A 26,026-nucleotide genomic window follows, 5' to 3' on the forward strand; every position below is an offset into this window, starting at 1 on the left:
GAAACTGAGCTGCCCCAACAAATACTGTGCCTGTACCGAGTAATTCAACTCCTCAAAGCCAGTCCACTATCCAAAATAACTCAGCTATTTGGATTACATTTTGGCTATGAGGTGACAGGACCTCTGAAATTAGAGAAATCAATATGTCAGAGTTCAGAAACCACACATTTGGACTATGTAAAATTTTAGACAAAGATTAAATAGAGCGGGTGAGTTGGATACATAGCATTTGAAAGTAGCATAGCAAGTGTCGAAACAGACAAGTCAAAAATTTGTAATTTTGCTAGTAGTGATAAAGAGTTAGCATTAGCCCCAGTGACAGGTGAATCTTTAAAAGACAAAGATTAGCGGGCCTTAAAATCAAAAGAAAAGAGTGAGGTTAATTATTTGATAAGAATGCCAGATAGAAAGAAATCTCACAGAAAGTGAGATGTGAATATGCTCAAGGTATTTGATAGGGAAAGAGGGGAGAATGTCTTACTGGTTACAATACAGAGGGAAGAACCAAGCTCAGATGATTCTGAATTGGACATTTCTCAAATTAAGTTGGACAATGAGGAAGTTCTCAAATTGGGATAAATTGAGTTACCTTCCAGAGGAAAATCAAACCATCCTGAAAGAATTATTACAATCACATGGGGAGATATACAGGAAAAAGCTGGGAAGTCATCTAATTACATATGTTGCAGATATATGGTCCAACTAAGCAACATCCTAATTAACTTAACCCTCAAGTTGGCACAGATTCACTAGGAGTGATTGCATGCTTAAAAGGTAATTTAATCAAAATGAGTTGCAGCAAATACAGCTCACCCATAGTAATGATGCCAATAACTGCGTGTGGACTAGTGCAAAGTGAATGCAGTTACAAAATCTGATTCATATTCTATTCCACGTTTGGAAGACTGTACTGAGGTGGTGGGACAAGCAACTCTATTTCACAGTTGGTCTTTCCCAAAGGATACTGGAAGGTACCTTTATCCCAAAGAGAAAAGGAAATTCCTGTTTTCATTACATTCAGTGGACGATATCAGGTCAAAGTCATGCCATTGGTCCAGAACAATAGAAGGCATAGACTTAGGGTGAGAGGGGAAAAATTTAAAGCAAACTGGAGGCAACATTTTCACACAGAGGCTTGTGCATGTATGGAATGAGCTACCAGAGAAAGTGGAGAGGCTGTTACAATTACAACATTTAAAAGGCATCTGAATGGGTACATGAATAGCAAGGATTTAGAAGGAAAGGGCCTAGTGCTGGCAAATGGGAGTAGATTAGGTTAGGATATCTGGTTGGCACAGACAAATTAAAGGGTCTGTTTCAATGCTGTACATCTCTAATACTCCAAGTGCAGAATATTTCAGTGTAGAGGATTGTCAGAAGGCTGAAAACTGTTAACCACTGTCCCAGTGTCAGACATACCTAATTACACAAAGCCATTCAAGGTGACTATCTATGCAAGTGATGTGGGTATTGGTGCTGTACTCTTGCAAGACGACAACAAAAAGACAAAGACCTATTAGGTTTTTTCCCCCAGAAAACTGAGTAGTCATCAACATAAATATTCCACAATTGAGGTGACCTGGAGTTTGGTATTGTTGCAATATTTATATTGCCATTAAAGTGACAGACAACAGTAAATTCTGATCATGACCCATTAACTTTATGGAAAAATTTAAGGATAAAAATTCCAGACTGTTTAGATGGAGATTACTACAAACATTAAATTTGAAAATTATACACGTGGTAGGGTGAGAAAACAATTGCCAAAACGCAACTCAACTTTGGAAGAGGAAGACAGTAGTGGGGGAAAAAAGAACAGACAAATGGCCTGTAGTAGTAAATGTTTGCATACTTAGAGTCAATGTAATGTATAGGTACTGTAGTGAATGAACAGCGTAAAATTAAAGGTTTGAAAAACGAAGCCATCTTTGTAGATTCATGGTTTTTTTTTAAAAAAAGGGAGGAAGGTGTGACAATACTATGGCTTTAAGACGTGCATTTTATTTTTTTTTAAAATTAAGAAAAGATCAAGATGAGGGGTCAAACAGTCGGCTCAAAGCCAAAAAACAGCTCGAGAAGACGGGGCTCTTTTTAAAAAAAAGGTTGGAATAATAGAAAGCCTAAATGGGTTGGATCAAACCACAGAACCAGGATTTTTATCTTTAGCTTTCTTCAGTTGCTGGAATCTTGAAACTGGATGTGGAAACTTTTATTCCTCTGTTACAGCAAAAATCTAGGGTTCTCTTCCTACTGCTAGAATGGCGTGAGACAATCTAGTTTGCCAAATTTGCCTTTGCCAAGGGTGTACTTATGGGAGGTTATTATATTACAACAGTTAATTAGCATTAATAAACAAACAGGTACACAATCCTTTGCCTGAAACTCAGGGCCAGCTGATTTTTGGAGTTTTTCAGATTTCAGAATAAGTGATAATTTAACGGTGAAATAAAAATCTTACCGCGCCAAAAGCCTTCTTCACTGGCCTGTCTACCTGTAACTCCACTTTCAGAGAACTGTGAACCTGAACTGCAAGGTGCCTCTTTTCTACTACACTCCTTAAGGCCCTACCATTCACCATGAAACTCCTACCTTGATTTGACTTTCCAAAATGCAAGACCTCATTCTTGCCCAGAGGAACCTCAATTATCCGCAAGATATGGTCAGGGAGTATTTCATTAAAATAACCGAATGCCAGATACCCATTAGCCAAGCAGTGGGACCTTGTGATCTTGTACGGGTAATCCAAAATTCGGATAATCGATGCCAGATAATTGAGGCTCCTCGGTTTTAAACTCCATTTGTCAACCCACTCCCCCAGCTGATCAAGGTCCTGCGACAATTTCTGATAACCTTCCTCACTGTCCATGATACTGCCTGTCATCAGCAAACTTACTCATCATCTGTACATTCTCATCCAAATCATTGGATATAGATAACAAACAGTAATAGGCCCAGAGGCACTCTAGTAGTTACTAGAAAGATATACGGACATTGGAGAAAGAGGTTGATACCAGATAAAGATGGACTCTCCTATACAGAGATTCAATAGGTCAGGCCTATTAGAATTACAAAAAAAAATGAGGGGCAGCTTTATTGAGACAAACAAGATTCTTAGGGGACTTTATACAATACATACAGAAAGGTTATTTTCCCTTAGAGAATCTAGGGCCAAGAGGGCTTTATCTCAGAACAAGAGGTTTTAAGTCAGAATTTTCTGAGGATGGTGAATCTGTGGAATTCTTTATTGCAGAAGACTATTGAGGCAGAGTCATTAAGCATATTCAAAGCTGAGACAGATTTTTAACCAATGAAGATATCAAGGATTTTGAGAACAGGCAAGAAAGTAGAGGTGAAGATTATCAAAACATCCATCATCTCATCGGTGGTGAAGCAGACTCAGTTGATTGTTATTATGTCTGTACTAATCTGTAATATTGCCTTTTTGCCCTGCTTCAGCTTGCTTCCTAAAACTCTTCTGTGCTGTTTGTTCCCCAATGGTTTAACTTTTGCTGGTTCTGCCTCTTTCACTTGTTATTAAACATCTTCTACTCATTTGGTAGTCAAAATCTTGGAAACTGCCGAAAAGGAGACATGCTACTGAAGATTTCATCTTGCACTTAAGACAGAAGACCAACTTTATAAAAGGTATGATTCATACTGCATGAAAAGCACATTACTGATTGGTCCAGGTACTGTCATGGAGAATGCATCTGGGAATATGTACCCACAATCTTTTGTTTAAATTTTAAAAAGGCAAGTCGTCTGGTTGAAACATTGCATACTGAAGAGGAACAGTGACCCCAACCTTTTATTTAATTGAAAAAAAAAGTGCATTGCTTCAACAAATTCCTTTCTCCTGCAGAGGACTGGGCTCTACGTAAGTATATGCAGCCTTTAAATGAGGCACAGTACAAGCTTAAAACTGGTTGCTAGCATATTCTTGATACATTCTGGATTGATGACTAAATGCTGTCCAATCTCAGATCATTAATGTTGGACACGAATTCTGCAAGCACATACTAATTAACTTTAGTCAGTATGCTCTTGTTGGAAACAGAAAGAGATATGCCATGTGAATATAGTGCACCAATCATTGGGAGGTTTGACCCATGTATGTGGCATATCACAGACCATAACATTTGCATATCGCATTTGTATGCTCGTTAGAATGCCTTTAATGAGAAATCCGTTGAGTCTTGCCCCTGGCCTAACCATCGTCAGCTACTTCAACCTACCCTCCACGATCAGGTCAAAAGTGGGGACATTCACTAATAATCACACCATGTTCAGCACCATTCACAACAATTCAGATTCTGAAGCAGTGTCCAAATAGGCAAGATCTGAACAAAACCCATGTTTGAGCTGACAAGTGGCAAGTAACGTTTGCACTACATTTCCAGGTAATGACTATTTCCAACAAGACCGATTCTAACTATCACCCATGACAGTTGATGGTATTACCACCATGGCTGAATTCCCTTGGGAGTTACCATTGACCATAAACTGAGCTGGCTGAAAAATATCAATACTGTGACTGCAGGGGCAAATCAAAGGCGACACATTCTGCATGAGTAACTTACCTACCCTCTGCCCAAAGTCTGTCCACCATCCACAAGGCACAAGTCAGGACCATGAGGGGATATTGTCCACTTGCCTGGGTGAGTGTAGCATGATACAACCCAAAACAAAGCAGGCCAATTGATGGATTGGGAGTGTGGTGCCAATCACACCCTCCATCAACACTCAGTATCAGCACTAAATACTATTTACAAGATGAATCACAAAAATTCAGCAAGGCTCCTAAAGAGAGAACTTCCAGACCCTTATCTACCATCTGGAAGGATGATACAATGGGAGCCCGATGCAAGTTTCCCTCAAAGCCACACATCGGAGTTAGAAGTAGATCACTGTTCCTCCAGTATTGCAGAATCAAAATTCAGGAACTTCTTCCTAATAGCATTTTGGATTCTACCTACACTGAGTAGTCTGCAGTATTTCAAAAAGGCAGCCCACCATCACCCTCTAAGACAACTCAAGGAACATTCTTCCTTCTATGCTCCAGCTCCATGGTAGATCCAGAAGGCCATAATTATAGGAAAAGGAGTAGGCTGTTCAACTTCTTGAGTCTGCTGTGCTATTTAATAGAATCATGGCTGATCAGATATTCCTCATAGCCACTTGCTTACTCATTACCTTTACTGGTCAGGAATCTCTCAGTCTTAAACATACACATGGACTCTATCCCTACAGCTCTGTAGCACAGACCTCCAAACACAATCTTCAGAGAAGAAATTCCTCATCTCAGTCTTAAATTGGCATCTCTTAATTCTGAGACATCTTTATTGTATGTCCTTTGGCTTTAGATTCTGCCATGAGGTAAAGCCCATATGATCCAGTGAGATTACTCACTGAAGTTTAAAAAGAAAGAAAAAAGGTAGAGTCCCACTGTTTAACATTTGCTCATAAGAAATCTCTCCATACCAAGGATCATCCTGGTGAACCTTTCCTGAACTATCTCCAATGGAACTATATATTTGCCTTAAAACAATGGGATCAAAACTCAGTATTGCAGATGTGGCTTCACCAGCACTTCACATGAAGACTTTTATTCTTACTTCAACCCCCTTGAAATAAAGATCAACATTCCATGAGCTTTTCTGATTGCCTTCTGCACCTGTATGCCAGCTTTGAATTGTGCACAGGTACCACACACCTCCCCCCACCTCAAGTCTGTGCTTTAATTTTCTACAAATTTTTCAGTTTCAAAATGAACTACTTCACATTTTGATTATGCCAACTTTCTCCCCCCCACTCACTTATCAGTATCGCTCTAAACTGTTTGCATCCCCCTCTCAACTTGCCTTTCCAACTATTTGGGTCATCTGTAATTATGGTTACACAGTATAATTACTTCCTTCCTCCATTAATATAAGTCATTAATATATTGTAAAGATAGGTGCTTCAATATGCCCCCTACAGTCTTAGAGACGATAGCATTAATAAAAAGTTTAATTGTGGCTCACATTAAAAACTAATCAACTTAAATAGCTAAGTGGACAGTACATCTGCAGTAAGGAATATTTTTACCAATGTCAAAGTAACAAATGTTGAACAACAAGCAAAATGATTCTTGAAAGAGGTAAATAGCAAGCTGTTATTCCAAGACCAAGTTCAACTTCTCCATTGCTCCTTGAATTTTGTCCAGTGCCAAAGACTTATCTTCAAAGGAATAAAATATTAAAAACTGTATTCTCCAATTCATAAAAGCCAAATAAACCCATTGCTTTTGCAATTTAACAGTATGTCAACTACATAGGGTGCTTGCCCAATTCAAATGAGAAATTAATAATTTGCAAAATTAGTTAATAGAAACAGGGAGGGAATGAATGAATGACTCTACAGTTAGACGTAAGTACTGAACTCCCCTTTGTTCAACAGCAGATGCATTCCAACGGCTTGAGCATACCATAATATTTTGTCACTGAAGCTAGAAAATATTAGAAATTTGTTATAGTACAAGTGCACCAAGAACCATTAAAATGGAATTAAACAATTCAATAAAAATGCTCTCTTTCTGTCAAAGGAGATTTTATGTAAAGCAAATTATCCAATTATAATGTTGCAAGTTTGAATCATAGCTTAAGAAATCCTTCTGCACTTGTTCTAACTGGATCATATACAAGAATATACAAGATAAGGCCACGTTAAGTGCACAATCATGCTTGGTCACAAAACTATGATCAATTGTCCCCCTCAACTTCATTTTCCTCTCCACCTAACTTGCATCCTTTGACTTTCCCAAAATTCAATTCAACTTGGCCTTGACCATACTTTGTCCGGTCTAAATGGCTTGCTCCTAATCTTAGACTATAGTTCTGGACTCTCCAGTCAAGGAAAACAACTTGACAACAGTACAGTAATGCTGAGAAGTCCAATGTCAAACTGAAAGCTGCACTGCAATAATACGACTGTACACCTGCATACTTTTTTCATTAAATTAAAGGAGGGAAGGAATGCTTGTAAAGAATTTGCATTTTTCAAAGTCAACAAATGAATCATCTTAATTAAGGTAAGTCCAGCCAAAAGCAGTCAAGTTCACCTTCAACAATGACAGATGGCCTCAAATTACAGCCCTAGGGCCAACAACTTCTCTACTTATACAAGTATTATGTAGCATTCACAACTGCTTGATACCACTACACTCTGCCACTTGATGATACCAAGAGCAGAGCTCATGTGGTTAATCATGCAGAATATAGCATTAAACAGGAAGCAGGAACAGACTAGCTTTCATTAAATATGCAGAATAGGTAGCTTCTGATGAGTGAATTCAAAAAAATCGAAAGTATCTCCAAAATTATACGTATCAAAAATCTGATTTTTTGAAAAACCCTCTTGCTGATGCTATATATTCTTTATAGCTATTTGTAATGCTCTCCTAATGATTAAGAAAGTACTTGAAGCTTGAAAGAGGGTGTAATCAAATTCAAGGTTTAGAAAATAAGCTCTGATCCATGGAATAATATTCTGATCTTCAGTCTATTTTGGATTTTATTGCATTTTATTAAAAAGTGAAGCTTAAGCATGTTAAAAAGGGAGAAACTCAGAAGCAAAAATATTTTGGTGGTTTTTAAACTAGTAATGTTTATAGAAACAGATTTGCATTTGGTGTTTAGCTCTAACGAAGCAGATAAAGCACTGCAGAAACCACTGACAGATCAGACAAAGGAAGCCAGTAACATTTGAAACATCCCATCTATCCCACCTCAATTACTGGCACCAGAGATTGAAGTTTTTCATTAAACATTTCTTAGTAAAACAGCTAAACCTCTTAGTGACTCTGTCTCAAATTCATAGGAACAAACAGAATGCACACAGTTAATGAAATCTGAATGCAAATACAATGAGAATGCCTGAGCTGAAGGTGCATTCTGAAGAGTGTCTGGGCTAATGTAGCATTTGTAATTGGAAAAACAGCTATCTATAGTACTTACCCTGTTCAACTGCAAGTCCTTTGAAATTGCACATATGTGAAGCTTACCTTTGACAAATCAGGGAAAAATTGATTGCATACTTAATTGGAAATCTTAACTGGATGCAAAACCAGTTTAATAAAATAAATCCCTCTTAATCAGATTGGATCATTCTCTAATGATTGCATCTAATTAAAAGTTCCTTCTATCTAAGATATTAATTTGTGTATTAAACTTCTTTAAGATAAATAACAACTCCAAGTGGGAGCTAGAAAATGGTTTTACGCTAAGGGTTAGGGTTAAATCAGAATATTAATGATTTGTTTGTGTTAAGGTGTGAATTAGTCTCAATCTGTTCAAAACTGATGAACTGAAAACTGAACCTTGTGGCCTGAAATTGCAAACCAAATTACCATGAGATAATAAAAGAATTTTAAGTGCCTTGGTTAAAATGGGTCAGAATTGACCAAACTCTGGCCCAAAATGGCAGGAAACCTTTTCTGTTGGGCACACTAAGCTTTGTTACTACTTCAAGATCAAATTTCATAAAGTCAGCATGATGTGTACACATTTTAGTGCCATGCAACCACAATAATAATGGTAACACACAGACGGAAGCCATTTGATCAGTTACGACGCTGAAAAATGCATTCCCTTGCTCCATCTCTCGAGAATCCAGCAAGGGCAAAATAGCTCACCTCAGCATCTCCTATCAAAACTCTTCAGAATCTCATTTGTTTCAATGATTTCACCTCTCAGTATTCTAAAATCCCCAAAATACAAGTCCTTTCTATGCAGTCCTTCCTCATTAGGAGCATCTAATACCAGGAATCAGTACAGTGATTTTTTTTTCTGCACCCATCTCCCAAGGCAAGCTGTATTTTTCATTACATATAGAGACAAAATTGCATGCACTACTTTAGGTTTGGCTCCAAAAGGCCTGTACAACTGCCCCAGAAATTATTGTACTCTGAACACATGGCAATAAAAAGGTTAAAATGGTATTTACATTCCAAACAGTTAGCTTGCAATCATCGGAAATATGTTACTTGAACAATGATACCCAAAACCTCGGACACACATTTAGGAGTTTTGCACCATTTAAAAAGATTCTCCTTTCTAAATTTCCTATCAAAGTGAAAATCCTCAAACTTCTCCATGTAATACTACAGCTGCCATTCACTTGTCTAAATCCATTTGCATGCATCTTCCTCAAAGCTTACTTGACTACCTTGTTTTGCATTATGAGCAAACATTAAATCTGTTTGTACTGGTTGCTAAAAATGTGCCACAACTGAGGCCCAGGCACTCAAATTCTTGCAGCATGCCATTAATAAAAGCCCATTCCTCCCAACTGTTAACCAATCCTCATTTATGCTATTATCCATGACCTCTAAATAACAATTGCTCATGGTCAATGCCTTTTGAAGCAACTATTTGTTAGCACTTAAGTTCATGCAACATACTAAGGCGTTTCACAAAAGAATTGAGAAACAATCTGTGAGGGGCTTTTAAAAAAAATTTTCAACGGAATGCAGATTTACTGATAATCATTCTGATTTTGGTTGATAGCTTCCTTCCCACTCAGTTATAAATGCTCCCTTTCGAGATTTCTTCTACTCATCCATCCACCACCACCCGACCTCCACTTTTAGTTCAAATCTCTACTTATAATATCAGCCCTTGGCGAATACCAATGCAGAGTACTCATGAGGACCTCAACCATTTTCTCTGGTTCCTTGCATAAATTCCCCTTGTCCTTGAGTGGATGTACCCATTTCCTAGCTACCCTCTTGCTCAATGAGTGTATAGAATGCCTTGGGATTCTCCTTTAACCTACTTGTCAAGGACATTGATCATCATGACATACAACAGTCATCACAATTTTAAATTTTTAAAACAGTTACGGTTAAGGAAAGGCTGGACCTCGCGTAAAAGGTGCTAAATTGAAGGCTAATTACAACAGTATTAGGTAGGAATTGGAGAAATTAGATCGAGGTTGACTATTTGAGGGTAAACCCACATCTGACATAAACAAACAGTCTTTTATAGGCCAGTTATCAGAGTTTAGGACTTGCATGCTTCTGTGAAGATAGATAAGGATGGCAAGATTAGAGAACATTGGGAGATAAGAGATAGTGAAAGTTTAGTGAAAAAGAAAAGAAGAATGTCAGATTTGGAACTGAAATCAGACAAGGCCCTTGAGGAACAAAGGAAGCAAAGAACTTAGGACATCAGGAGGGCTAAAAGGGGCCATAAAACATCCGTGGAAATCAGGATAAGGAGATTCCCAAGACACAGTCTGTGTATCTTAGGAGCAATAGGGTAGCTTGGGAAAGGGTAGGTCCACTCAAGGACAAAAAAGAAATGGTGTGTATGGAGGCAGAGGAAGTGGAGGAAGTTCTTAATTATCAATGCAAAGTACTCATTATCAAGGACATCGATATGTTGAAATTCTAGGGCATGTTGACATTAAAGGTGGTGGTGGTGTTAGGTGTCTTTAAAAACATTATGGTAGTTAAGACCCCAGGGCCTGATGGGATCTAACCCAGGATACTGAGAGGAAAAGGAGGAGCTTGCTGGGGCCTTGATAGAAATGTTTGCAAAATCTTTAGCATAGCTGAGGTCCCAGAAGACTAAGTAGCCAAAGTTATTATTTCATTTAAAAGGAGGGCATATGAGATAATCCAGGAAATTATAGGCTGGTAAGCCCGATATCAGTAGTAGGGAACTTAGTGGAGACAGGATTTACTTGCATTTGGAAAAGAGTGGACTTGAAAGATAGGCAGCATGGCTTTGTCTGGTTTCAAATCTGATTTGAATTTTAAGTAATGAACATGATAAAAGCTTTTTTTTTCAAAAAAAGCATAGGGCTGTAGGTCCTTGAAATGCACCACCAGGGGAGGTGGATGCAGATACAATTGCAAAATTTAACAGACATGAACAGGCAGGGAATAGAGGGATACAGACCATTTCTAGGCCGATGAGATTAGTTCATAACAACATTGTCAGCTTAGACCTGTCTTTATGATGTCCTGTTCTATGATTGATGAGGGTAGCACAGTAAATGAAGTCTACATGAACTTTACTAAAATATTGACAAGGTTCTATATGGTAGGCCAGTCTAGAAGATTAAGTTGCAGGAGACCAAGGAAAGTTGGCAAGGTGGACTCAATTGCCATGATCATAGAAGTCAAGAGGATAGTTTTTTTTGAGGGGGGGGGGGGGGGGGTGGTGGTAGAGAAAGAGAGGTGAAGAGCGTGGGGAGAAATGTGTTTCCAACTGGAGGCCTGTGGCCACAAGGATCACTGTCAGGACCGGTTATTTGTTAATATGTATGGTTGAAAATGTAAGTAGTCTGATTATATTTGCAGAGGACAAACATTGGTGGAATTGCAAATAGTGGGGAAGGTTGTCAAAGGATACAGCAAGATATAGATCAGTTGAAACGCTGGGTGGAGAAATAGCATATGGAGTTTAATACAGGCATACAAAGAATGCAAGAGGAAAGTATATTGTAAATGGCACGACCTTTGGGAGCATTGAAACAGACGGATTTAGGGTGGAAGTCTGAAAGCTGCAAGTGGATCATCAGATAAAAGGCGACAAACCATATGTTTGCCCTCATTGGTCAGGGTATTGAGTACAGAAGTTGGTAAGTCATGTTGCAGCTTTATAAAACTTTAATCAGCCACATTTGGAGTATTATAGAACATAACAGCGCAGTACAGGCCCTTCAGCCCTCGATGTTGCGCCGCCCTGTCATAACAATCTGAAGCCCATCCCACTTACATTACACTATCCCATGTACGTCCATATGTCTGTCCAATGACGACTTAAATGCACTTAAACTTGGCGAACCTACTACTGTTGCAGGCAAAACATTCCATACCCTTACTACTCTGAGTCAAGAAACTACCTCTGACATCTGTCTATACCTATCTCCACTCACTTTAAAGTTGTGTCCTCTCGTGTTTGCCGTCCCCATACTTGGAAAAAGGCTCTCCCTGTCCACCCTATCTAACCCTCTGATTATCTTGTATGTCTCTATTAAGTCACCTCTCAACCTCCTTCTCTTGAACGAGAGCAGCCTCAAGGCCCTCAGCCTTTGTTGTGGTTCTGCTCGCCGAGCTGGAAGTTTTTGCTGCAAACGTTTCGTTCCCTGGCTAGGGAACATCAGTGCTGTTGGAGCCTCGTGTGAAACGCTGCTTTGATGTTTCTTCCGGTATTTATATTGGTTTGTTCTTGCCGCTTCCGGGTGTCAGCTTCAGCTGCAGTGATTTGTATGTGGAAGGGGAAGCAAGGGCATAGATTTAAGTTATGGGCACGAGGTTTAGAGGGGATAAGAAGAATATTTTTCACCAAGTGGATGGTGGGAATCTGGAATGCCCTTCCTGAATGGTAAAGGCACCTAACATTGTACAAGAATTTAGATGTACACTTGCGAAGGCAAGGCAATGGACTAAATGCTGGAAAATGGGATTAAAACAGTTCATTGATTGTTCATGATCAACGCAGCCTCGGCTGGCGCCTCTTGTGCTGTAGATCACTGAATTGGCTTAGGTTATCTTCCAGATTAACTTGGGCAGTTAATTTCTCACTCGTCTACTCAATAAAACCATAGTGTGTTGCTGAGGTCTACCATTACCAGACATGTGCAGTCTACCAGATGGCAGTGTGATCTTTGCATTGTTTCCTGCTGAAACATTTTCTTCATAGCCCAGGACTAGATTTCTTTGTTCATTTCTTCTGCACTGATTTGGACACATCACAAATTACTACATTTCCCTCTTCCTTTCAGTCAATATTAGGATACCTAAGTCGCTACCACCACGACACTTTCTACAAATGTAGAAGTACCTATAAACCTCTTACAACTTCCTGCCATAATTTGGTGCTCTACCATACACACCCAGTAACATAGGTTCCCGTTTGTTCCTAGATTTTAGCTAAATAGATTGTGATCTTTGAACCTGCAAAAGCATCAGCTCTTTCTAGTGCATAACAGTATCATTGATCAATACAATCAACTCCTTTGCTGCCTTCCCCATTTTCATTGAATACATAGTTGACAAGAACATTCTATTACCTTGGGAGCCAGGACCCTACCCCTACCCCTATATTTAAATTACATGTCTACTAATGCCTGCAGTTCATTAACCTTATTTTTATTACATGCACTCAAACTCATCAGCTGCCTCATTTCTCCATCTGACTCGTCCCATTTGTGGTCCCATTACTCTAGTGTTTTCCATCTCCCTAGCCCCATCTGCACCTTGTATCACTCAACAGTTCATCAGATGCTCTCATTCTGCTAAATTAGTTGAACCACCTCATTAATCTCCCTGCCACAGCACTGACATGAAATTGTTGAGGTAAGGTCCATTTTTATTGCAATCCATCAGACACACTGTTCCTTCAGTGTCAGTAGGTCAAATCCCAGAACCTTCATAACGCAATAAAAGTGCATCTTCATTACAAAGATTGCCAGGCATAGAGCAATTAGGAATGAGAAATATATGCAGCCTTGACAGTGACTTTCACACATCCTATGAATGAATTTTTTTTTTAAATTGCTTTTGCTGCAAATATCTGACTTTTTCTACATTTCCCCAACCATGGGCTAAGTACACTGTCTAAAAGTCTGAGAAGATAACTGCTCATGCCTGCAGTACTTTCAGAACAGCCATTGTTTGTCCAATCTTCTTTCTACATTTGTCAATCTCAGTGCAAAAAAGGATATGCAAGTCACTAACCTTCAGGTCACAGGTGGTATTCAGCAGTAGGTTGGATGGTTTGAGATCCCGATGAAGGACATTGGCAGAGTGGATGTACTTTAACCCTCGCAGGATCTGATACAGGAAGTAACAGATATGATCATTGCTAAGATTCTGAGTCTTCAGCAATTTATACAGGTCTGTTTCCATCAGGTCCTGTACAATGTATCTGAGAACAAAAGTCAAGGAAACCACAAGTATTCCAACACAGCCTATGCAGTCTTTTGAAGAAAACTAAAATGGTTTTAACTATAAAATTGATTATTTTTCTGTAAAACTGTTTGCAGTGACACTATTGATCTTTTCAATGTGACTTGGTAAAACATGTCAAATGGAAAACTCTTCCCATTTACTTCAATCAACCTCTTTTTGAAAATCAGACTGCAAATCTACAGTATTGAAACCACAGAATGAAACCTCAATCCCTCAGATGTCAGAGCTGTACAGCATGGAAACGGAGCCTTCAGCCCAATTTACCCATGCTGATCAGATATCCCAAATTAATCTAGTTCCATTTGCCAGCGTTTGGTCCATATCCCTCTAAACCCTTCCTATTCATATACCCATCCAGATGCCTTTTAAAATGCTGTAAATGTAGCAGCCTCCACCCACCTCCCCAGCAGCTCATTCCATATATGCACCACCCTCTGCTTGAAAAAGTTGCCCCTTAGGTCCCTTTTAAATCTTTCCCTTCTCACCCTAAGCATACGACCTCCCCCACCTCAGGGAAAATAACTTGCATATGAATAGGGTAAATGGACCTCAATTTTCTAAATCTAAGGTCACCCTCATCTTCCGATGCTCCAGAGAAAAATGGACCCAGTCTATTCAGCCTCTCTTTATAGCTCTAACTCTGGCAATATCCTTTTAAATCTTTTCTGAACCCTTTCAAGTTTCACAATATTCTTTCTGTAGCAGGGCAACCAGAACCAAATGCAGTATACCAAAAGTAACCTAACCAACATCCTATATAGCCATAACATGACCTAACTCCTACACTCAATGCACTAACCAATAACAGCAATCCTATCAAACACCTTCTTCACTATCCTATCTACCTGAGACTCCACTGTCAAGGAGCTATGAACTTTCCCTCCAAGGCCTCTTTGTTCAGCAACATTCCCCAGGACCTTGCCATTAAGTGTTTAAGCCCTGCCCTGATTTGCCATTCCAAAGTGCAGCCCCTCACATTTATCTACGTTAAACTCCATCTGCCACTCCTTGACCCATTTAATCAAGGTCCCCTTGTACTGAGATAACCTTCACCGTCCACTACACCAATTTTAGTGTTATCTGCAAACCTACTAACCATACTTATGTTCAAATTCACATCATTTATATAAATGATGAAAAGCAGTGGACCCAGCATCAATCCTTGATGCACACCAGTAGTCACAAGCCTGCAGACTGAAAAACAACCCTCCACTGCCATCTGCCTTCTACCTTCACGCCAGTTCCATATCCACATATCTAGTTCTCTCTGTATTCAATGTGAACTTACCTTGCTAACCAGTTTACCGTGTGGAACTTTGTCAAATCCTTACTGAAATCCATATAGATCACATCCACCACTCTGCCCTCAATCCTCTGCATTGCTTAAAAAAACTCAAGTTAGATTAGATTCCCTACAGTGTGGAAACAGGCCCTTCGGCCCAACAAGTCCACACCGACCCTCTGAAGTGCAACCCAGCCAGACCCATCTCCCTCCAACTAATGCGCAACACCATGGGCAATTTAGCATGACCAATTCACCTGATCTGCGCATCTTTGGACAGTGGGAGGAAACTTGAGCACCTGGAGGAAACCCACGCAGACACAGGGAGAATGTGCAAACACCACACAGACAGTTGGCTCAAGCAGGAAATGTGGGACACAATTTTCCACACAAAATCAGTCCCCACACTACCCAATCAGTCCTTGATTTTTCCAAACATATGTAAATCCTATTTCTCAGGTTGTCTTTCCCTTAAGTGGGTCACAAATATACACAGTCCTCTGCAACTGCATCCAGATATTGTAGTGATTTATAGTCAGATGACTTGCAGGACTGATTTTATTTAATCTTTTGAGGGTGTATAAACCAGTATACAAATTAATGGGAGTATATCACTTGACCTCCAACCTGAGTCTTCTCTACAGTTCAACAAAATCGTAGTTAAGCTCATAACTCCACATTCCTGCTTCACCTTTATCCCTAATTTAAAATAAAAAGTCTATCTACTTCCAAAGTAAAAACGTTTAAAAGACTCTTATTCCTGCATTACATTTTCATGAAGTGTACAAAAGAAATTCTATTCATCTCTCAACTGAGTGACTCATTATATTTCAGTGGTCACTCCTCATTCTAAAACTCCCCAAACATGAAATATGCTTTTCAAACCAACTCTGTTAAGACCCCTCAGGATCTTACATTTTTCAGTTCAAATTACCCCTTAATTCTTCTCAACTCCAGTACATAGAAATTTAATCTGACCAACTTTCCCTCATAAAACAATCTGGCCATTTCTGGTATTAATCTAGTAATCCTTCTCAGAGTTGCTTCTAATGCATTTAGTTCCTTCTTTACATCAGGAAACCTGGACTGTACAAAATATGCCAGATGTAGTATTACCAACATCCGAACTGAAACATTACCTCAGTTTTTGTATTGAATTACTCCCATACGATACATTCTATGAGCTTTCCTAATTACTACATTTACCTATTAACCTTCCTCAATCCAAACACTGAAATCAAGATTCCTCAAAATCTCAGCTGTACCATTTATCTAATATGCTTTATTATTCCTTCCAAAATGGGCATTTTCCCACATTACACTCCATCTGCCAGATCAATGCCCACTCACTTAACCTATCTCTTTGCAGTCTCTTCATAATTTATTTTTCTGCTTGTCCTCAGCAAATTTTTGATTCAACTAAGTTTATATACATTGTAAAAAATAGAGGCTCCTGCACGGATTCCTGTGGCATCTGGTTACATCTGTGCCAACCACAAAGTGACCTATTTGTGACCAAACAAAGCAAAACCAGCCAATCTTCAAATCATCCCAAATATTTACCGCCTACATGTTAAGCTTACGTTTTTCACAAAAGTGTTTGGTATAGCACTTTATGAAATGTCTTCTGGAAATCAAATCAAAATACAATATACCTCCATTTCCCCGTTATCCACTTACTTTTAGGAATTCTAATAAATTGGTTATACACTTTCCCTTGCACAAAAAAACCATGTTGACTCTGCACAGTTAATTTTCATAGTGAATGTCAAAGCTAAGTCAACAGGCTTTAACTTTAGTCTCCCTCCCTTTTTGGATTGACTAGTTCACAATCTAATGGAACCTTCCTAACTTTCAGCAAGTTTGGAAACTTAATGAATGCATCAACTGCTTAACTAACCACTTCATTTAAGATTCTATCTAGATAAAGTCTAAATTATGGCTTGTCATTCCAAGCTTCAAAGATTTGCTCAATATCACTTCCATGATAATTGAATTTTTTCTCTTTTGCGTTCCTTTCCTCCATTCCATTTTCTGATTTATAGCCTTTTTGGGATTTACGTCTGGCCTCTCGAGCTAAAAACCTAGGCAAAATACCTGTTCAATTAACTGGTTATTTCCTATTATTGATTTCCCAAACTCATTTTCTATTTATTGGTTCAACATTCACTAACTCAAAAAAACTACAGAATCTCTTATTGCTTTTCTATTTCTAGTTTTTGGACTCAACTTTTCTTTAGTTTTGTCATTCTTTGCATTTCTAAAAAAAAGTCTAATCTTTTGACCTGCCACTTGTCTCTGCACAATCACATGATTTTAAAGTTTGATAGCATTTTTAAAAACTTTTTGTTAACCGTAGTCGATAGGTCCTGGCTTAGATTTTTCTTTGTCAGAGTGTATCTGAAATATCCCTTTGAATGTCAGCAACTTCATTCTCTATTGACTTATCCCTTAATTAGCCAGTTCACTTTAGTTAGGTCTGCTTTCATGCCCTCATAATTGCCCTTAGGTTTAAAATTTGAACCCTCCCTCAAATTGAGCCTGAAGTTTAATCAAATGATCCCTGCTACATTGGAGTACCTTCAATTATGAGGCTGGCAACTAATTCTCTCTCATGTAGCCCTTGCTGTGGTTGAATTCAGCAGGTGCTCTTTTAGAGATTATTGCAAAAACGTTCCACAAACTCGTGTAATACACATTCAAGGGAAGGGAAATTGAGCATTATGTCTGAACAATTGTGTTCTAGGATTAGATTTGGCATGAGCATTTACTCAGTAAAGCTTCATCCATTCGGCCTCACAAAATACCTTGACAACTACAGAGTATATGCTTGGCACAGTTCTTCCAAATCCCACACCATTACAGGCTTTCAACAATGTTGAAAATGACTATTCTATTATATATTCATGCGACTGTTTTTCAGCCAAATACCAGGAAGAGACTTGATACAGCTCACTTCCTTTCCCTAACACAAAAATGAGTTTACACAATTAGCTTAGGATGGATTCAAAATCATGCTCAAGGGGTGAAAGGGCAATATACTAACCCTGAACATCAATAAGACTTTTTTTTTTTACAAATGCTTTTTAAGCAGGATACACATCTTTCATCTGGTCAATGGTGGGGGCTCTGATGATGTCATTGATGCCGATGATATTCTCATGTTTGAAGCGCAGCAGGATTTTAATCTCACGCAGAGTTCGCTGGCAGTATGTCTGGTGTTCAAAAGGGCTGATCTTTTTGATGGCCACTCGAACTTTATTCACATTGTCATGGGCAGAGCTGTAAAAACAATATTTCACTGCATAGGACAAATTCATAGAATCCAAAACTAATACCACTCAGCAATATATCAGCATAAATTCACAGGATTAGAATAGAAACAAAAATACTTGCTTTTAAATAGACAATATACAAGAGAAGATCAATGATTAAATCTTCAAATAAAATACCAGGACAAAATATAGCAGCTGAGTGACAGTTTAACTAATCAGGTACCCCAAAAATGATGCGTTGTGTAAGATATATCACAAATTAATTGCACCTTCAAGTTGTTTTAACAGATCTTTCAGACAAAAATGGGAGGGTTAGAATGGGAACTGCAGCAAAAAAAGGCAATATAAAACAAATGAACAAAGCTAATGTTTACTCAGAAAATGTATGAAGAACGCGTGTGATTTGTCAAAGTTGTCTATATTTAGACAAAATGTTCTTTTCATAAAATGTTGGCTCTGCCTAATTGTACTATCATTTTTAAAATGTCCACTTGCTATTTTCAAGAAAAAATTCCAGCATTTTTCTAACAGAAATTTATGACTGGTCGTTCCCTCTTTTCTTAAATAGGGGTGTTACATTTATGGTTTTCCAAACTGCTGAGTTCTTTCCAGAATCTAAATAATTTTGGAAGATTACAACCTTCAGCAGGGGAAGGTCCTGTGGCATTATTGTAGCACCCCTACTTCTGGGCCAGGAGGTCCAGGTTCAGGATCCATCTGCCCCAGAAAGGTGTCATAAAATGGCCCAATAGATTGGTTGAGAATATCTACAGCATCCAGTATCTTTGCAGCAACTTCTTTAAAACGGAGAATGCAAGCCATCAGATCCAAGAGAATTGATGGGTTTTCTTCCCAAAGATTTATCAGTTTTTTTAAAAAAGTTTCTTTCCCTTTTCCTACTTAATTTTATACCACTCATGGAATACTTTTTGCATCTATGTTGACAGATACAAATTGCTTGTTCAATGTTTGCCATTTCTTCATTTGTTATTTGGTCTAATTTTACCCTTTCATTTTTGTCAGTTTTAAAATATTTTCCCAGTTTCTGACCTACCAGTAACCTTTGCAGCACTGTATGCCTTTTATTTCAATATAACGGCAACCTCAAATTTCTTAGTTAACTGTAGGACTGCGCCTCTTCCAAAAAAGGAGTCTTTCCTGCTCAATGGAATAATCTTTAAGAGTTACATAAATATATCATTGCTTTTCTAATGGCTGGTCTTTTAAATGTTTTCTCCCCCCCCCCCCCCCCCCAACCCAGCATGCTTTAGTTCACTGTCGTCTTATCTTTGCATTTAGAATCACGGGAACTGGAGTAGGCAAAATCAGCCTTACACACCTGCCCAACTATTCAACAAGATCATGGCCAAACACTTCAAACGCCTTCCACTTTTTCAATCTCCATCCTAAATATACTTAAAGACCAAGCATCCACAGCCCTCTGGGGCAACTGAGTTTAAATTGCCTAAAATTAAAATGTCATTTTCAAAAATATCAATATCAACTAGTTTGTGCTAGGCATACAATTTAAAACAGCACCTTTAAATCATTTCACACCAGAAAATTAAACCCCGTGAGAATATTTTCTGAATAGCTGATTACCTGCTGTGCATTTCAGCTTTTTACAGTCATTCCTCTGTTTTTGTGTACCTGTTCCTGAGACCCCCCCCCCCCCCCAAACAAATGAAATTCATGAGTGCAAAGCTCATTTAAAAAAAGGTTACAAGTCACAGGTATGCAATTTTTGCCTGCAGATGTTGATTTGAGATTTTTTTGGTGCAGATAGATGAATATGCGATTCCTAATTTTGCAGATAGATTTACTGTACTTACAATAACTTTGTGTTTCTCTCCATGTGTACACGTGCGCATACATCTTTAGATCATACCCGCATGCAACACCCTGAATGACCAAACACTCCATGGACATTCCTCTGATGTCCCAGCTTCTCAGAGAGGGTTGAGTCTGAATGCATGCCACAGTATTTTAGAGTGGTCATGTTCTAATTAATTTGCACTTTCAAGCAAGAGAAATCCAGGAATGCCTTGTGAGCTAAGTGCCACTGCACATGCAATAAATGATACAATTGGACTTCAGCTTTAAACTCATTGGACTAAATGGCACATGGCCACTAATACCGGTGGAAGAAATTGACTTGGGTACTGGTCTAATTTCATTGATCACGAATGGCAAACAAGAGATGGGTAGATGAGTAACCTCGTTTGTCGGGAAGTCATACTATTTGGAATGCCACTGCACAAGCCAATATTAAATTTCTCCGCATAATTTGCAGGTTCGCAATTAAAGTCCAACATCCGAATTAATTAAAACCTTTTAGGTGGTAATCCAGTCATGATGCAAGGAGGAAGTGCATACATCCACCTTAAGGCATATCTTTTGGTGTAGCTTTTACTTAGACAGTGTTAAAACACAGTAGTAAAGAAAGCACAGTGGATAATGTTCTTGCACTCAACTGAATTGCAATAAATCTAGTACACTACAACTGTAGATTAGCCAGAAATTGAGCTGAATCTGGAGGGAGCATTTTGCATTGTGTAACCAGGCCACAGTACTAGTAATTCTGACTTGCAAAGTTATGTTGACAGCAGCAATACCAATCCAAAGCAACAAATTAGAATCAAAAGGAATATTAATTTTAAGTACTGTTATGACCAAAATGAAAGTGCACAGGTATTAACAGATTAAATATGCCTGGTCACTCAGCTGCCTTCCCATCATTCAATAGTCTGAGTGGCCTTTGGTCACAGTACTAAGATTACTGAAGAGTTCAAAAGCTCTAGGCAGCCCAGCAAGAACGAATGGTTCAAGGGACCAAAAATGCTGGGAGTGAAGAAAAACAGCTGGTGTTCATTACCCTTATAATTGCCAACAGATATTTTGAGACAGAGGCAGTTTACAGATTCTAGAGATCATTCCAAGTAAGGTGCCCTTTATAATAGGGCTATGACATAAGAGCAGGACCATAATATGTTTCTTCAACCAGACGGCAGAATCCATTTAGATATGCAGTCTAACCAAGTAACAAATTAGAATATTCAATTCATCATAAAATTATCCACTGAGGAAGGCAAAGATAGATTGCATTTGGAGAGATGAGACAAGAAAAAAAGCTTTAAAGTATTTCCAATAATTAAATTCTGCTGGAATCAGACTCCATACTCTAAATCAAATGTGGTATGCTGGAATTGTGCTGCAGTAATGAAGGCTTAAGGCATAAAACATTGACTTACATCTAAATGTGGCAGGCTTAAGTGGGTAGGTATTCAACCCTTACATTAAGGCCGAGGCTCAATAAGGAATGAATGCATCGTAGCTCATTGGGTAGCAGGGCAAATTGGATAACTTCACTTGTTAAATTTATATGGTCAAACTCCGTAAGTGGTAGCGCAGCTACTCCCTAATAATGGGAGTGATGATAGCATCAGTTGTGCCTTCTGCAAAATATCAGCCATTGATTGTGTTGGACACAAAACATTGGAACTATTTAACAGGTCAAACAACATCTGGAAAAAAGCCCTTACTGATTTTACCAATTCTGAAGAACATCACTTAAAATATTAAATTTCATTCTTGTGCAGTTACAACACAACCTCTGCACTCATTCAGTTCAAATTCAGATTTCCTACAAAACTTAACCCCAAAATTAACTATTTTGCTCACAGAATGATAACGTGTTTGAATTAAACATGGCCTTTCAGATAAAAACCAGTTCACACGTAAAGTGCTCAGAGTCTGAGACAGAGGAAAAGTGTCCTTAGCTATATGTTTACTATGAAGCCAACTATAAGATTCTGTACACAAACACTATTTAAAACAGGCCATTTGCTCAAGTATTCAGCCTGCTCCTTTATCTTCATAAAATTGAAGATAAAGACTTGCAGCTATACAGACTTTCAATGTTAGGTCTATATTTTTAAATTTTATCACTTGCATAAACCAATTGTGGAAATTGAATATATACTTGTGCCTTGGAGTGTCGATATCCAACTGCAGATTGAAAGGCAAAGGCAACTACAACCTTGTCTATTAAAAGGTCTTTGGAGTCTTAAATAATATACAAGATGGTGATCACTTGCACAAAATCCAGACTCATGTACAGATTGCCAAAGGCTAATTTATAGCCTAAAAGGCATGTCATACTCAGTGGATTTCTATTACCCTGGCACAGTTGCTTCACATTCCAAGTGCAATTACCCCTTACCAAAGTAGTCATTTTAAAGTTACATGATAAGTAGGGCAGAGAGAACAATTTCTAAGAATAAAATTATTTAACTTCATGAACAAGTGGGATTATAATGATCCATTAAAATTATCCACATTGAGGAAAGCATTGAATGCTTCCCCTCCCCCCCCCAACTAAGTAATTGAAAAATTAAATCATGCTTTAACAATTTCATTAGTTTAGGGTAAAAAAAATTGCTTCAAACCCTTATGAAAATCACAAGTACAATTAGATTTTTGCCCTGGACAATGTTATCAATGCAAAGATCACACTGCCATCTGGTAGACTGCACATGTCTGGTAATGGTAGACCTCAGCAACACACTATGGTTTTATTGAGTAGACGAGTGAGAAATTAACTGCCCAAGTTAATCTGGAAGATAACCTAAGCCAAGTCAGTGTTCTACAGCACAAGAGAGGCCAGCCGAGGCTGCGTTGATCATGAACAATCAATGAACTGTTTTAATCCCATTTTCCAGCATTTAGTCCATTGCCTTGCCTTCGCAAGTGTACATCTAAATTCTTGTACAATGTTAGGTGCCTTTACCATTCAGGAAGGGCATTCCAGATTCCCACCATCCACTTGGTGAAAAATATTCTTCTTATCCCCTCTAAACCTCGTGCCATAACTTAAATCTATGCCCTTGCTTCCCCTTCCCCCCCCCCCCCCCCCATCGTTGATCAGTCCAAGGGGAAATGTTTGTCTCATTTGCCTTCTGCCCCTCAATTTTATGCTCCTTAACCCCCACAGCCTCCTCTGCTCCAATGAAAATAACCCCAGTCTTTCCAACATACTCTCAAAACTCTCCAGTCCAGGAAACATCCTGGTAAAACTTCCTTCTCAAGTGCAATCACATTCCTCCAATAACATGGATTCCAGAACTGCACATAACACTCTAGCTGTAGCCTAGCCAATGTTTTATATGGTACCATCACTTCTTTAGTTAACTGTGCCTCGACTAATAACGGCAAGTATCCCATGGGGTCTTTTTGACCACTTCATCTACTTGCGCCACAAGCTTAGGTGGACATGAACATCACAATCCAGCTGACCTTTGGTGTTTCCCGGGGTCCGACCATTCACTTATGTCTTTGCTTTGTTTATTCTGCCCAAGTGCATGATCCCTTATCAGGACTGAATTCATTCGCCACAAATCAACCCATTTGACCAGCCAGTCTATATCCTCCTCACCATTTACCACTCAACCAGTTGTTATACTATCAACTGATCAATTCTCCTAAGTTCAAGTCTAAAAGAGTTTATATATGCCGCAAAGGGGCCCACTGATCCGTGCGGAAATCCACTGGTGACAGGCTGCCAGTTATGAAAACAGCTCTCGATGGTCATGCTCTGCTTCCTACCACTCAGACTATTCTGGACCCCATTTGCTAAATTCGCCATCACCCACCCACCCACCCACACAGGACCTTATCAAAAGCCTAGAAGTCATGTTACCCTTTAATTCATAATGTACTCAAAATAACTTAGTTTACCTTTATCTTAACTGCCATTATTCTTTGAAGTCAGCTTTTTGCTCTAATTTATAATTTTTTCAGAAGACCATAACATGTAGGAGCAGAATTAGGCCAGTTGGCCCATCGACTCTGCTCTGCCATTTAATCACAGCTGTTATATTTCTCAATCTCATTCTCCTGCCTTCTTCCCAAAAATCTTTATCCCCTTACTAATCAAGAACCTGTCTTAAATAAACTCAATGACTTGGCTTCCAAACCCTTCTGCAATGGGTTCTACATATTAATCACTCTATGTCCGAAGAAATTCCTGTGGCACTTTCTGTACTGTTCCAAGGCTGACAGGATTTTGACTCCTCGGGATCTCTCATGAGCTTTTTTAAAAGAGACAAATCAAATCCTTTGTATCCCTTGATATCCAGAGTTCACTGGATAGGTTGGTCCCACCTTTTGTCATTATTGGACTACGTTGTCACTGTGCTCTCCCTTGTTCCTTCCCACTGCTCTGGTATAGTTAAGATTGACAACCAAGCATCAGTTGTCAGATCGGAACATGTGGCTACTGTGTCAGTCTATTGTGTAAACACTCCTGAACAGCATTGTAGGGCTATCAATATCAAATGGACTGCAGTTCAGCTTAGTGGCTCACTAATATCTTAAATTCTGACTCAGCAAATGAAGCCCACATCACATGAATGAATACAAAAAATAGCAAATTCACTGTCACATTATCAAGTCTATTCTTAAATCAGGCTTACATTTGAAGTCGGTAGGTGGGCTTCTCTAAAGTGGCGGTGTCCAACTGGTATTAGCTACACATCAGGATGTTATAAAAATGTGAAGATTAACCAACAAGCCACTTAATTCTTAAGTTGTGCATACCTTTTAAGCAGGCACTAATTACATAATCACTCTGGACAGATACCAAAGTTCTTAAAGAAGTTACCAGAGAGGTTGGCTTCACCAAGGGAGATCAATGCGTAGAGCAGTGCACAGAAATCTAGTTGAAGCACTCAAGAAAATTAAAAAGCTTCGCCAAAGAGCTAGTGGGCAAATTTATAGCTGGTGTTGAACTATTTAATCTCAGGCTCAGCAGCAAGCATGGAAGGGTTTTAGAAAAGAACTCTTCACAAAATGCACCATGTTGACAGGTCAGTTATACTTGGCAAAACCTTGTTTCAGCTCAAATGCAGAACTGAAAGATGTGAAATTACTACTGTACTTAGAACTGACCTGTTAGATGTTCAATACAACATCAGTTGCATTACACTGATCTTGTGCTATAAATACGGTCTTATGATTCTACCCCACTAGCTACGTGAAATAGCAGCGGGCTGAAAGCTAGCACATCCAAGTAGCCTGTTTGACTATAACCTGGTGCTGTGATTTTTTAAACTTTGCCCACACCAGTCCTGTTCATCTGCAGAATGATCTCCCAACTATTATACTCAATGCTCTGACCAATAAAGGAAAGCATTCCAAATGCCTTAACTATCCTATCTGCCTGCAACTCTACCTTCAAGGAACAAGAACCTGCACTCCCAAGATCTCTTATGTTCAGCACTACTCCCCAGCCTTCCCATTAAGTGTATAACTTCTGCCCTGATTTGCCTTTCCAAAATGTAGCACCTCACATTTATCTAAATTAAACTGCATTTGCCACTCCTCAGCCCATTGGCCCATCTCATCAAGATCTGTTGCACTCTGCAAATAACCTTCACTGTCCACTACAACTTCAATTTTGGTGTCACTTGAAAACTTATTAACTATACCACCTATGTTCAAGTCCAA

The 26,026-nt window shown here is 38.8% G+C and overlaps 1 protein-coding gene across 1 annotated transcript in view; it reads right to left on the minus strand.

The window, feature by feature from the left end:
- The window catches only part of mapk1 (mitogen-activated protein kinase 1), a 112,307-nt gene that overhangs the window by 18,795 nt on the left and 67,486 nt on the right, over nt 1-26,026 (minus strand). The window contains exons 2-3 of the mRNA XM_060843780.1: nt 18,345-18,527; nt 13,730-13,919 (exon numbers count right to left, since the gene is read on the minus strand). Of these exons, the coding sequence (XP_060699763.1) occupies nt 13,730-13,919; nt 18,345-18,527 (373 nt within the window). The remainder of the gene's footprint in view (nt 1-13,729; nt 13,920-18,344; nt 18,528-26,026) is intronic.

Source organism: Hemiscyllium ocellatum, chromosome 24 (assembly GCF_020745735.1).
Source record: "Hemiscyllium ocellatum isolate sHemOce1 chromosome 24, sHemOce1.pat.X.cur, whole genome shotgun sequence".
NCBI lineage: Eukaryota > Metazoa > Chordata > Chondrichthyes > Orectolobiformes > Hemiscylliidae > Hemiscyllium > Hemiscyllium ocellatum.